This window comes from Delphinus delphis, chromosome 13, assembly GCF_949987515.2.
Source record: "Delphinus delphis chromosome 13, mDelDel1.2, whole genome shotgun sequence".
Taxonomy (NCBI): domain Eukaryota; kingdom Metazoa; phylum Chordata; class Mammalia; order Artiodactyla; family Delphinidae; genus Delphinus; species Delphinus delphis.
In genome coordinates, this window is record NC_082695.1 from 65,590,599 (window position 1) to 65,603,692 (window position 13,094).

The 13,094-nt window shown below is 50.1% G+C and overlaps 1 protein-coding gene across 2 annotated transcripts in view; it reads right to left on the minus strand.

Annotated features, from left to right (window-relative positions):
- Nucleotides 1-13,094, minus strand: part of MYO5B (myosin VB) — a 382,270-nt gene that overhangs the window by 33,510 nt on the left and 335,666 nt on the right. For both annotated transcript variants that reach the window (XM_060029032.1, XM_060029033.1), the window contains exons 23-26: nucleotides 7,640-7,724; nucleotides 6,711-6,859; nucleotides 5,474-5,593; nucleotides 3,492-3,632 (exon numbers count right to left, since the gene is read on the minus strand). In XM_060029032.1, the coding sequence (XP_059885015.1) occupies nucleotides 3,492-3,632; nucleotides 5,474-5,593; nucleotides 6,711-6,859; nucleotides 7,640-7,724 (495 nt within the window). The remainder of the gene's footprint in view (nucleotides 1-3,491; nucleotides 3,633-5,473; nucleotides 5,594-6,710; nucleotides 6,860-7,639; nucleotides 7,725-13,094) is intronic.

Consider the following 13,094-nt stretch of genomic DNA (forward strand, 5'->3'; position numbering starts at 1 on the left):
AGGCCACCACAGAGCTCCCTCCCGCCTGCCCACATCCCCTACGTAACTTTATTCACACGATCTTCACAAGCACCTACAGGTTGAACACAAATAACACTGTGTTATGGGTTGAGCCATGTCCCCAAAAAGATACACCGAAGTCCTAAGCCCTGGTACCTGTGAACGTCACCCAGTTTGGAAATAGGGCCTCTGCAGCTATAATCAAGTCAAGATGAGGGCATTAGGATGGTCCCTTGTCTGATGTGACTGGTGTCCTTATAGGAAGGGGAGAAGGCCCCCCCCCACCACCACATGAACTGAAGATGGAGGCAGAGCTTGGAGTCACGCAGCTGCAGGTCGAGGAATGCCAAGGGCCGCCAGCAGCCCAGACACTCAAAGAGAGGCATGGAGCAGATCCTCCCCAAAAGCCTTTAGGAGAACATGGCCCTGTTGACACCTTAACTGTTGGCTCCTGGTCTCCAGAACTATGAGAGAATAAAGTTATGTTGTTTTAAGCCAACTAGTTCGTGGTACTTTGTTTCAGTAGTCCTAGGAAACCAGCACCGTTAGACTTGTGTGCTTATTAGGAAGGTTAACATATAATAATGATGTACTTATTATGAGGTTTAAGAGCCCCTCTTCGGTTTTCTTTGGGTGGCTGGGGGCAAGTGTGTGTGTGCACATGTGTACTGTTTTCCCAACTAAGTCACTCTAGGCGCCTTGTGGAGAAGCCTGCTTCCCCTGTGTGGCTCCACAATAGGCAGTGTGACAGCGGGCCCGCCACGGAGCACCATGACTGCTGTCTGGCTTCACAGCTCCACAGCGGGCGGGTGTGGACAGCAACAACGGGAGCACCAGCCCGTTAGGACTCAGCTGAGCCGATGACCCCTCTCACTGTTCGGCAGCTACTGGACTTGACCTTGACCTGTCCAATGAGAAAGGGTAGAAACACCTTCACAAATGGTTCACCGCTAGGTGTGATTTCAAGTAGTGAGTGATAGCCCCTGAATAAGATGGGTTTCTGGAGCTAAAACCTGACAGTGCTTAATTAGGTATCCACAGTGCTAGCAACCTGAAGTCCAGCTGTGGCTGGATTAGGTGGGTCCCAGGCTTGGAGACTGGGGCTGGATCTGAGCAGCCCTTTCCAGGTCAAGGCCTGCGACACTGGCTGCACTGTTTCCAGTCTGCAACCTGGGAAAGCGACGCTCCAGGCTACCAGTCTCTGCGTCGTCTCCCACTATCCCCAGTGGTAGGGGACGTGACTGCTCAGGGCCAGCTCGTGACCCACCGGCCTGGGAGAGGCCTGCACCTGTGTTCTCCGTAGCATGGGCTTGCCGCACGACCACAGATTATTGTTAAGTGCATTCGGTTCTTGGAAAATGGAGACCATCTATCCAAATCTGAGGAGCTGTACTAGGGTGGACCAGCAGTTATGTTTCTAAGTGGACAGCCCACTGGAATCCCCCTGATAGCCATGGTGACTTTGCCAGGCCCGGGAAAAGGGAGCCAGCTGGATGGGAAGTCAAACACACGGATGGGCTATCCCAGAGGCCCCACCTCATGGCAGGCTTGGTGCCCCCCTCACTGACAGGCTCCCTACGGATCTCCCTGTCATCCCTCATCCAGAGCCTGGCCTCTCTCTATAGTCAAGAGGCCATATCACTCCAGACCAAAGACCTAGGTGGCTCAGAGTTTCTCTTGGGACCCAGGGCAGATCCAAGAACAGGATCTCTGAAAGCTCAGTCTCAGGGCTTCTGCAGAGGGATTCCATACTCTGCCTTTCTTACCAAACTCTGGCAGAAACAAGGTCATTCTTCCTAAACAGAGATCCTCGATGCACGTTACAGGGCTGTGAGCCAAGCCTGCGGTTCTAACTTTTGCTCAGTGATTATTTTTTAATGAAAGATATACCCCTTTTTATCTGGTTTCGAGACAAGCAGAAGTCCTAAAGCCAAGATTCCAAAATTATTTGGCATTTCTGCAGCAGGGAGCCTGGCGAGTGAGCCTTCAGGGACAGCTGGGCGGCCAGGAACTTTCACGTCAGGCATTGTCTGACGTCTGTGCAGCTTTTCATCTATTTGATTTGTGCTTGCCTGTCAGGGCAGATTCTCTTCTAATTGAATGAGTCATTTATAAACCTAATCCTTTCACCCTCCATTCTGAATCTAATCCACCTGAAAGATTTAAATCCATCAGCAAGATTTACCTCCCCACTTACTGCTCAGGAAAAACCCCAAGAATTTACCAGTAATACCGATCAACATCTGTATCACATTTGATTGGAAAGGGAAGTCGGGTGTTACAAAAGGAGAAAGTGTGTAGGGGTGGGGTGGGGGTAGGGCTGAGGATGCAGGGAGGGGGTCGAACCCCGCAAGGGGCAACTCAAGCCTGAGGACAGACCCAAGGCCTTTCACAAACCCACAGTGAGGTCAGTTAATGATGTGATCCATGTCTGAAATGGCCTCATATCCCATTAGAAGCGGTCCTCATAGCAAGTGGAGGACCACTCGCTCTCTATTCCTACAGCACCAACCTGTTTGTACTCAACCTGGCATTTATTTGAGCGCTACCAATGTGATTTTTTATTCTTCACCCGTGTTATGTCTGGTCCTCCTGACCTAGATTACACATTCCTCGAATTTATAATCTAGTCAATGGGGGGATTTCTCTTCTGTTTGTATCTCCCTCATTTAATAAACACTTTGAACACCTACTGTGAGTCCGGCACCAGCACAGTGCTGAGTGCAGCACAGGTGCCCAACGGGTCCTTGGGATGGAGTGATACATCTGGGGACACTAAGGTTTCAAAAAATATCTTTTCAAGACCCAAGATGCTGATGATAATTTAGATTGAGGCGAGGCTGCAGTCCTGCGTGACTGCAAACTTGGTCTGCCCCTGACCCAATGGGACTAAACTCAAGTCCACACCAGATTCCAGGTACAAACAGGCATCGATTTTCTCTAAGATTTGACTTTCGCCTATATACTCGACCCTTGGATCACATGGGTTTGAACTGCACAGGTCCACTTATTCGTGCATTTTTTTCAATAGTAAACACTACAGCACTACACAATCTGTGATTGGTTGAATCCTCAGATGCAGAACCAGGGCCGACTATACGTCACAGGTGAGCTTTCAACTGTGCAGAGGGTTGGGCGTCCCTAGCGCGAGTTGTTCGAAGGTCAACTGTGTTTATACTCTAATTACGCCCTGGTTCTCTTTGCAAGTGGGTGACAATGACACAGGCTCCCTGCTGGCCTCACCACTGGAAATCCTTTACCCTGAAGGTACTGGGGAAGCTGACTCCTGTCCGACTGGCATGGTGTGGGCACTTGCAGAGAAGATTCAATACGCCATCAAGACAAGATGACGCTCTTCCCTGAAACCCAGCCCCAGCACGACCTCTCGTGGTCACACCTGACCCTGTGAGCCCTGGCAGGAGTGAGCTGGGTCATTCTGACGCCAGCACCCTCAGGGTGCGGCCCTGCGGGCTCGCAGCTCCTTCACGCACCGGGATTTTCTTGCTGTCCTGCTGTTCTTTCTTCTCCAGTTGCACCTGCAGTTTCTTCCTCTCCTGCTCAAGCTCTCGCACCCTCTTCTGCAGCTTCAGGAAGACTGTCAGGTCCATGGCCGCCTTCTCCAGGCCAATTTCCTTCCGAGGAAGACAGGGAGCAGGAAGAAGAGGTTTTAACAGCACTGATGCCTTAGGAGCGCACGGCACCCCCCGGGTCAGCTGTCTCCGTCGGCCGTCTGTCCTCCCTCTCCCTCCCAAACATCAACCCACGCCTCTGAGACAAAGCCAACGCCAACCAACTATCACTCTCATATTAAAGTTGGTGCTCCAGGCTCATTTTCTGTCACGTAACATCTGAGTCTCAGCCACTTATATTCCTCCTGTGTGAGCCACCCAAGATGACCAATCATACACTCTAGGAACAAATGGATAAGGACACAGCCTTTTTATTCGGAAGTTAAAAAAGAGCTCATTTCTGGAAAATGGTCTCACACAGAGAAGTTGTAAAACTCAGGATATAATGCTTCCTGATGAAGGATCAACGTGCTTACTAATCACCGTTAAACGTGCTGTCGAATACCACTGACTGCACCTTGAATCAAAATCAATGCTTGTTCTGCCAGGGAACCCGTTTATCCAACAGATCCTGCAGCATCAATTTCCCAGTAGATTTCTTCCTTCAGATTCATGCCTGGGTCTGCCCTCCAGGGTCTGTCACGTGTGGGTGTGCATGGACAAATGTGTATCGGCGCAAGCATATCCACATGGATCTTAAAAGTACATGTTTGTACATAAGGGACAACATAATGTGGTTCAGCCAGCACTTAACAAATGCTGCTCTGGCCAATCCCAAGAACCAGCCTCAGCTTCCCGGAAGACCATAAGTCCACTGATGGAAGTGCTTATGCCTGCAGGTAAACCGTCACATATACAAACACCTGGGTGGTGCATCTGGAGTTCAGGCTGACCAAAGCCTCTGGGACCCAGACTCAGGAGACTGCAAAGCAAGACCAAGGGCCTTAAGCCAGCATTTATTAAATGCTTACTAAGTACATACAGCAGGCAGCAAACCACAGCAAACTGTGCAGCAGACAGACCTTTACCTGGAGGACCTCCTTTTCTATCCTTCCACCCTTTACTCCATCACTCGCCATCTCTCACCATCCTTCACTTTCCTTTACAGCACTTAACAGTACTCGCAATTGTATTATAAGCTTCCATCAACTGATTAGTATCTAACTCTCCATCAGACAAGCTCCATGAGGGCAGGGACCTTCTCTGGCTCGATCACCTGCTTCTCCAGTATCTGCCAGCAGCGCCTGGCACAAGGATGCGATCAAAGCACATTTGTTTCTATAACCGTCCCTCTTCCACATCTATCTTCATGTGCTTCATACGGTTTTACGTGCTTGTGATTTTCTGCTTTTCAAATGCCAGAGGAAAAACTGTGTGTCTATGTACCTTTAATAAAATTACACACAGACTATAAAGACCGCTGTGTGACTCTAAGAGGCTATTACCGACAAAGATACATTTCGTTCAGCAAATATCTGTTGTTTCAAATATTTGTTGCTGTCCTCTGAGTTTTAGCCAGCTTTCGAAGTCAGGAAGGGAAATTTTCTTGTTGATATTATTATATGTGCTGTGATACTAAATGGGGATGATAAATTATATCTCTTTTAATGACTCAGCTGTTCCAGCTATCTCACCTCTCTGCAACAGGTCCTCAGTTTTGCAAGAGGAATCAGGGATCTTCCTTTATGGAGAGTGGGAACAATAATGTATTGCCTTGCACAGTAAATATTAACTCCAGAGAACCGTCTATAAGTCCGCCGCAGTTCGAGTGACGCTGCTGTCAGGAATGAGCCCGGGGAACTGTGGTCCCAGAAACAGAACAGCGCTGGTGGGGGAAGCTCCACACAGGTCACAGACCCGCCCACTGGAGCACAGACACAGAGCCAAGAGCCTGTCTTACTCACCTCCACCTGTTGGAGGGCATCTTCTGTGTCTCCGACCTCAGATGTCGAGATGGAGGGGTAATTAGAGTCAGATTCTAAGCTACTCTGGTTTGATGGGTTCCGCCTGTGGCCTGGGGTTTGCTGTTTAGGGAGAAACATGTGAAAACACATAATGAACTAATGTTAACAAGAACCATTATTTTTCAAATAACAGTAGATTCTAGAATTGGACTTTTGCCTCCTTTGTCAACAAGAATAGGTACCACTGTCTCTTGGAACGACGGCTAAACAGAGCTGTTCCCACGAGAAATTTCACCTACAGTTCTTACAATCGTCCAGCTAAGCAACAAAATGACACTTGGAAGAGAACACAGCTCTACAGCGGGTCTGTGTTCCCTGTAAATGAAATGCAAACCCCTAACATTGGGCCAATTTCTCTGAAAAGTCCTGGGGAAAAGACCCTTCACCCCCAAACAGCCTGAAGTACACAGACAGTCCTGTCACCGCCTCCCTCTTGAAGAGAACACTGCACACCGGCCCCTCAAGGCCCCTGCTTCAACCTACACTCCACCAATTCTGTTTCTGAAAATAGTAAGCATATTAGAAATAGAGCTTATCATCTATACTGTTCACTTAAAAATGACTCTTTTCCCCCCTTGCATCTGATTGGGCGCTGAGAGTAAAAACTGATCTTGGTAGGAAAATTTTAGATTTCTATATATGTTCCTACTCAGCTTCTCTTCCTGGTTCCGATACAATTAACTTATTCAGTCTCGTTTGAATACGCCTTTTTGGAGGGAATAGTTACATGGGGTAAAAGAGAATGACAAATCGTGAAACGTGAAAACGCTCCCCTGTATCTGCGTGGCATCGAGGGTTAGGAGAAACCGTCAGACCCTTGCAGGCCCCCCCGCAGCTTGTGCTCCCCACGCCATTCCTGTTTCCACACAGGGATTCTCCCAGAGTAGGAAACAAGAAAGAGAACACATTTACATGGGTGGAATTTTCCTTCAAGTCCTAACCGAGATCTTCATAAGACCCCAAAGTTGGGAAAGGAGCTGCCCTTGGGAAGGACTCACTGCCCAGCTACTTGCTCGTGTGAGATCTACCCGCGGGAGGGGTGAGAACTGACACGGGGAGGCGACACTGTTCGTGCAGCACCGATCACCGGGCATCGCTGTGCCAGACGGCACTGCAGGGGCAGCGGCGCGAGAACAAGGGCTGCGAAGTCGGTGGGCGGGAGGACTGCCCTCCTTGCCTTTATGATGGTCATCTCGTCCCGGAGGTTGTCGTATCTCTGCTCCAGCCGGGAATATTCCTTCACGAGGTTCTGGTACCGGGAGCGTTCCTCCTCCAGCTCCTTCTTCATCAGGAGGTTTTCCTCGACGGAGGTCTGGGCAAGTTCATCTGGAAAGCAAGTGCACGGAGCTGCACGTCTGCTTGGCATGGCTTCCCCTCCAGCGTGACCGCTCATACCTGCCGACTAAACTCTTGTTAAAAGGCTGCCCACAACAAGCTCACGACACAGATACTTGGCGAGTTTATTCAGCGACCTCACCCTCTGCAGATCCCAGGGAGGTTTGCTCCCAAGGCTCGGCTGCAGTGTTCAGAGCGGGGGGGAAAGCCCACTCTGCCCCTAGGGGCTGGGGAGAGAAGCCGGCTGCACGCACGACAACTCGCTTGGCTAACATGCCAGACTCTCTCTTACAACAACTGTCACAGCAACCGCTGGCAGCAATGCTGGAAGAACCCAGGTTCTGTTCCAGAGTTTCTTCCTTATTCCCGGTCTTTCAGGTTCTTGTGCAGAGAGATTAAAGGAGATGCGAGGAGATATGGCTGCAGGTTAGGTGGGGGGAAGGAGGGAAGGCAAAAAGGTAACATGGGTGGGCTTTTCTCCCACCAAAACTTCTGATTCGTATCAGTGGAAAGAAACAATTTTTAAAGGGAAATTTAAAACAGTTAAAGACCATGCTGGGTGAGTCTGTGCGCTCAGGTGATTAAAACTCCTGAAACCAAATGTCGCGGGATCTTAAAGATCACCCTTCTTTTTCATCTCTCTCCTGATGAAACCCTTTCCCCACTGCAGCATCCGGACTAACTACACGCTTCGTAGAAATCTTTGGGGGAAAATTCGTGTGGAAAAGAACTTAAAATCCAAAATGAAAAGTCCTGCCCTCTGGCACCTACCTTTAGATTGGCACAGGATTTGGTTGTTAAGCTGTGCCTTCTCATCTTTCAGGAGGGCATTTTCTTGCTCCAGGTCTGCAACTCGCTGAAAGAGAGAGCAGGGGGAAGAATATTTGCCTGTGAAGCCAGGCAGAGGAAAGGCTCCTTTTGTGAGGTCTGAACTTCAGCTGGTTAAGTTTAAATGCTCTTTTTACTAAAGAAAATTGAATCGGCCAAAGCTGCTTTCATTTGGGGATTAAAATTGTACACTGAAAGAAAAACCCCATTAGAACAAGGCAGATGAGTTTACCACTGTTTGTGGTTTTGCAATGCCCACAGAAACCTCATGAAAAGTCTACGCCAAGGTCATATGCTGTGTTCAGGATCTTACATGATAACTGGCCTTCTTGTATTTAGTTCCGTGTCTTGGTAAATTCTGAGCTCTCATGTTTGAGTCTCAGGAAAGCCTAAAGCTCACAATGAAGAATTACCCCTGGTCTTCACCCGCCCCTGCCCATGTGTGTCTCACTGGACCCGCACAGCTCAGATGCTGGGGAAGGGAAGGAGCCTTGCTATTGACTTTCAACTAGAGGATGTGAATTATGTTCAGTGAAGCTGCTGTTTTCCTAAGCACAGTACCCTGTGCTAGGTGTGGCAAAAGACAAAAAAATGAGTGTAAGACAGGCTCCCAGGTTTTGGTCTGAGTGATAAGCATAAACAACCTCGCTCCCTTTGGTTGAAGAAATCGGTTCTGGCTCTTTGGTACATTTTATGACCTACTGGGGAGAGGCTTCTTCCCAGCCTGGGTAGAAAGAGCCTCAAAATGCCATCCTCAGTACAATAACAGAACACGTGATGACCAGCCTGTTCAGAGTAGCTGAGACTAGATGGTGACCTACCAGAATTGCTACCTAGGAGACTGTGGCATGGAATCCAGGGGGAGAGAGGATCACACAGGTCCCAGAGGACCCACCTGCACTCCCTTGAAATGCTGCTAGACCCCGTGGCAGGAAAAGCAAGAAAGGAGGCCCCAGGGATGCTGGCTAAAGGGCAGAAGCCTTGGAGAGGTTTGAATTCCAACTAGTTATGTTTCAATGCCATCTTCCCTTCCTCCTGGCTTTAAAGAGGTGGGTTAAGAGAACTGCTCCCCCCAACCCCCAGCATCACGTAGAAGGGTCAGGAGAGAACTGCGACGAGGCTGGAGTCCAGGACTGAGGTCTGCTGTTCTCCCCTCCGGAATTCAGACGGCAGTGGCTCCACTTAGGTGCCTTGGCCCCTGTGGGGAGCTGCTGATAGGCGGCGTGCTCTCTAAGGATCCTTATAGAGAAGAGCAGACACACAGTACTGGCAGAGGCTTGCAAAAGGTCCAAGCCGTTTGTTAACCCTCCATTAACATGACCCAACTCCTTCAAACTTCAAGGAGGTTTCAATCTCCTTCAAAACGTGGCTCAAAACTACCTTCCAGGACACTGTCCCATCCTGGCAACGGGACACTGCAGCTCCTTTGCAATCTCAGTTCAGATGGACTCAGTTTCCCTCGTCAGCTCATCTGCGGATGTGCTGCTGAGAGTTACAGGAACGAGGCTCTGACTAGTGAGGGCAATGCTGACACTACTCTAGGTCGAGAACCGCTGGCATTACGTCTTTATGTTCAGCAGACCCGTTCCCACCAAGTAGATTATTACCCCCTTCATGGTCAGGAGCTCTCTCTATGGAGGATCAGGCAAAGGACCATGCTCTGCCCCCCCACAGGATATCAAATGAGATAAGGCTGGTAAATATGTATACACTCATGTGACTAATTATACCAAACTGTTATCTTCGTCGACAATTTATTTTTTATTATAATGAACACAACTGATGTTTCGTGTCCACAGAGAGCAAACCTGACTTGGTGGTGAGGGCAAAGTATAAAAGAAAAAGCATCGGGATGGACGCTGTTTTATCCTCAAAGGCTCCCACTTGCGAAGCCTAGTTCTGGCCCAGGGGGTGACACAGGGCAAGGCTGTCACTCATCCATCACACACTTCCTGATGCGCTTCTCTGTACCAGGAGCCCTGCCAGGGGCTAGGGGATGCAAATGAACAAGACTCAAGGTAGCTGCCCACAGAGAGGGCCCAGCCTAGCAGGGCTGAGGAACAGGTGGGTAACAGTGAGAAAACAGGTAAGGGCCATAGCAGGTTTCCGTAAAGCAGGGTTTCTCAGCCTTGGTGCTACGGCCCTGCCCCCTGGCAGACATGCGCCTGCTCAGCCTGGACCAGAGGCCTCAGCAGGACCCAGGGGCCACGTTCCAGGCTGTCACATCATCAGCACCCGGCCCGACGTGGGCACCTAATGCTTGTTGAACGAACGAATTGCCCTGCAGATCCAGTTAAGGAGCCCAAGCTTTCCTCATGCAAAAATCAGGACTCCTTTAAAGGGTTTTTTGTTTTTTTAAATGTGTTTATAGTTGACTGAAACATCTAGAAGACATGAGCTTGTTTAATCAAATAATTCAATGCGGCTCAGGAGGCCAGGAAAAAGCACTCTTTAAATTCATCTAATTTGCTGTTATTGGATGCAGTTCACCACCCAATGACCTCCCGTGTGCCTTTAAATTAGCTTGGCAAATACTCAAAACAGCTTTCCCCTTTCTAGGTGTACAAGTAAAGTCAAACTGAAAACGACCAACAGAAGAAACCACGTGGTGTGAACCTCTACAACAAAAAGCCCACCCAGGGTGCAGCCAGAGTGAAGCTCCACCTGGTGCCACAGTCAGGAGGGCAGGACTCCAGTCCCCCTCGGAGAAGCAAGACTGCAACCCCTGAACCAGTGGACCAGGGTGAGTGGCTGCTCAGATCAGGCTGTGAGGTAACCAGACCCTCCATGGAACTAGGCCTTCCATTCCCTAAACCACCTTCTGTATACACGGGCAGCTCACAGAGCAGGTGGGCACCTGAGACGGCTTCCAGGATCACTCAGTGCTCATGACTGTCCTCTGAGCATCCTCCAGGCCGGCAACGTCCCTCTGAAGTGGAGCGTGTCGTCTGCCCAGTAGAGGGCGCATGCCACCACCACGAGGCTGGACCTGAAACCTCCATTCCTCCGAATGCAGGCGAAGATCATGAAGCTTCATCGCAACCACCTGTGATCTAAAATCTCGGCCAAGACTCCAGCTGGCGGGGCAGCCACGGTTGCGAGCGTGTACCCACTAAAATCTGTTGTGCGGGCGCCTCATTTCTTTCCTCCGTCTCCCTCCAAGGCTTTGGTTCCAAAAGACAGGCCTCTGATGAACTCAGCTGTGTTATTCTAAGCCATTCATCAAAGTGGCATTGGGGAGCTTTGCTTTTCTTCCTGCCTGAGCAGTTCTGGAGGTAGGCGCACAGCAGGAGGGATGGGCCCCATCTCAGCTCCACATCCCAGGCGGGGGCAGAGAGCACTCCCCCAATCACACTTCCCCAGGTGCTGGCCATCCCCAGTCTCCCTAACCAGCTAGCATATGGAGAGTTTGTTGGCCGCCGTTGTGGTGGGTGACAAACTTCTGCAGCCAAATGGCCTTCCTTTTGTTGTCAGGGACGCAGGCTGCAGGGGGAGACGCTAACACAGAATCAGGCAGGTGTGTCCCCTCAGGTGATAAATAGCACCTTCACCAGCTGTGAGGGCTCATTAAACATCATTCAGCAGCTCCTTTTTTTTTTTTTTTTTTTTGGTGGAGGGGTCTTTTAACTCTTGCAAGGCAATATTTTTGGGAGTGTTTCTACCTCTAAAAGGTGATTGGGGACAGATCATCAGAACCAACACTGGTGTAAATCAGGCTAGTTTAGTCCCTGGTAAGTTAAATGAAACAAATGCCTCAGCTAAGTAACTGCCTTTACTAGTGATAATGTTTGGGGATACAATGTAGCTCTGGGCTTTTGGTTTTGTTTTGACTTAGTTTTTTCAAGTTGGGTTCTTGCACTGTAAAAAGAGCCAAATGCAAGTCTTCTAGTAGAAAACCACAGCTGGCTGTGGCCCTGAGCAGACCGGGTCCAGCTCGTAACCACTAGGCCACCCTGCATCCTGACAGGTCAGAAGGCTGACACATGAAGGACAGCGATGTCGAAGCCTGGAGCAGGCCTCAAACACCTGGTTCCGACAGCAGAGTTCCAGGAAGGCGTTCGGGGCGGGAGGGACCTGGTGTGCGCTGCAGGGACCAAGTGCACCAGACAGACTTGTTCATCTCTCTGGAGGGTTCACGGCCAATGTTGCCTTCAAGGTCAGAAGATCCTTCCTGATGTGATCTCACCACCTTCCTACCCTTCTCCTTGCTCTGTCCACCTCAGCCCGATGGCCTCCTTGTTGGTCCTTGAACCCACCCAGCCTACTCCCACCGCAGGGCTGACGCACCTGCTGTGACATTTGTCACCTGTTCCCTAGAAGTCCCCATGGCTCACTCCTCACCTCACTCAGGTATCTTCTCAGCGGGAGTCTGAATGAAACATACCTGCCCTGGCCCCAAAGGTTCCCCTCTATCCCTTTACTCTGCTTTATTTCTCTTTATTGCACATGAGGGATAATTTGTATTTGATTCCCATCTGTATACTCTCCAATAACCCCCAAATATTTACACTCCCTAAGAATGAGAAGGACTTTTTTTTTTTTTTTTTTGCGGTATGTGGGCCTCTCACTGTTGTGGCCTCTCCCATTGCGGAGCACAGGCTCCGGACGCGCAGGCTCAGCGGCCATGGCTCACGGGCCCAGCCGCCCCGCGGCATGTAGGATCCTCCCAGACAAGGGCACGAACTCGTGTCCCCTGCGTCAGCAGGCGGACTCTCAACCACTGCGCCACCAGGGAAGCCCAAGAGAAGGACCTTTAGAATTGCTTACTTTTGCACCAGTGTGCAGAACAGTGCCTAACAAATACACTCAATAAATAACTACTGAATAAACGAAGGGCTGTGAGCTTCCATGATTTCTGCGGTGAGATAACGTCCTTCCATGAGACGCATGGGGTCCTCTTTCTAACAACCATCAGCCTCCTTATGAACCATGAAGCCCGCTGACAGCACAACTCTGAGTCTTAATGGGCCAAAGAAGTCCTGTTCTGTATCATTGGGGGGGGAAGGCTCAAAACATTCCACTGTGAGAACGCCCGTACCCCCAAAGGCAGATCTTTTTACCTCTATTTGGAAAAACACAAAACCTTTACACTGGAATTATCCAAGGTAACTATCCGCTGGTGGTTCGGTGGCCGATGACACAATGCAACACAGAACCCCAACTGCACCAGCCTGAACACTCGAGGCCTGCGGGGCTCACAGGTGTCAAGGACCCTCGCTCAGAGCCAGGGACCTAGCTGTGGGCTGCTCTTTCTTACCCACCCACAGCCCTGCTCTGAGCCAGGCCGTGCTGGCCTCACCAGCAGAGCAGATTCTGGATAATGAGCCATTGCCTCTGTGTCAAGGGCAGCCCTGGGACTCACGTCTCTTTCATCGGGGATAGGAAACAGCACAGCTGC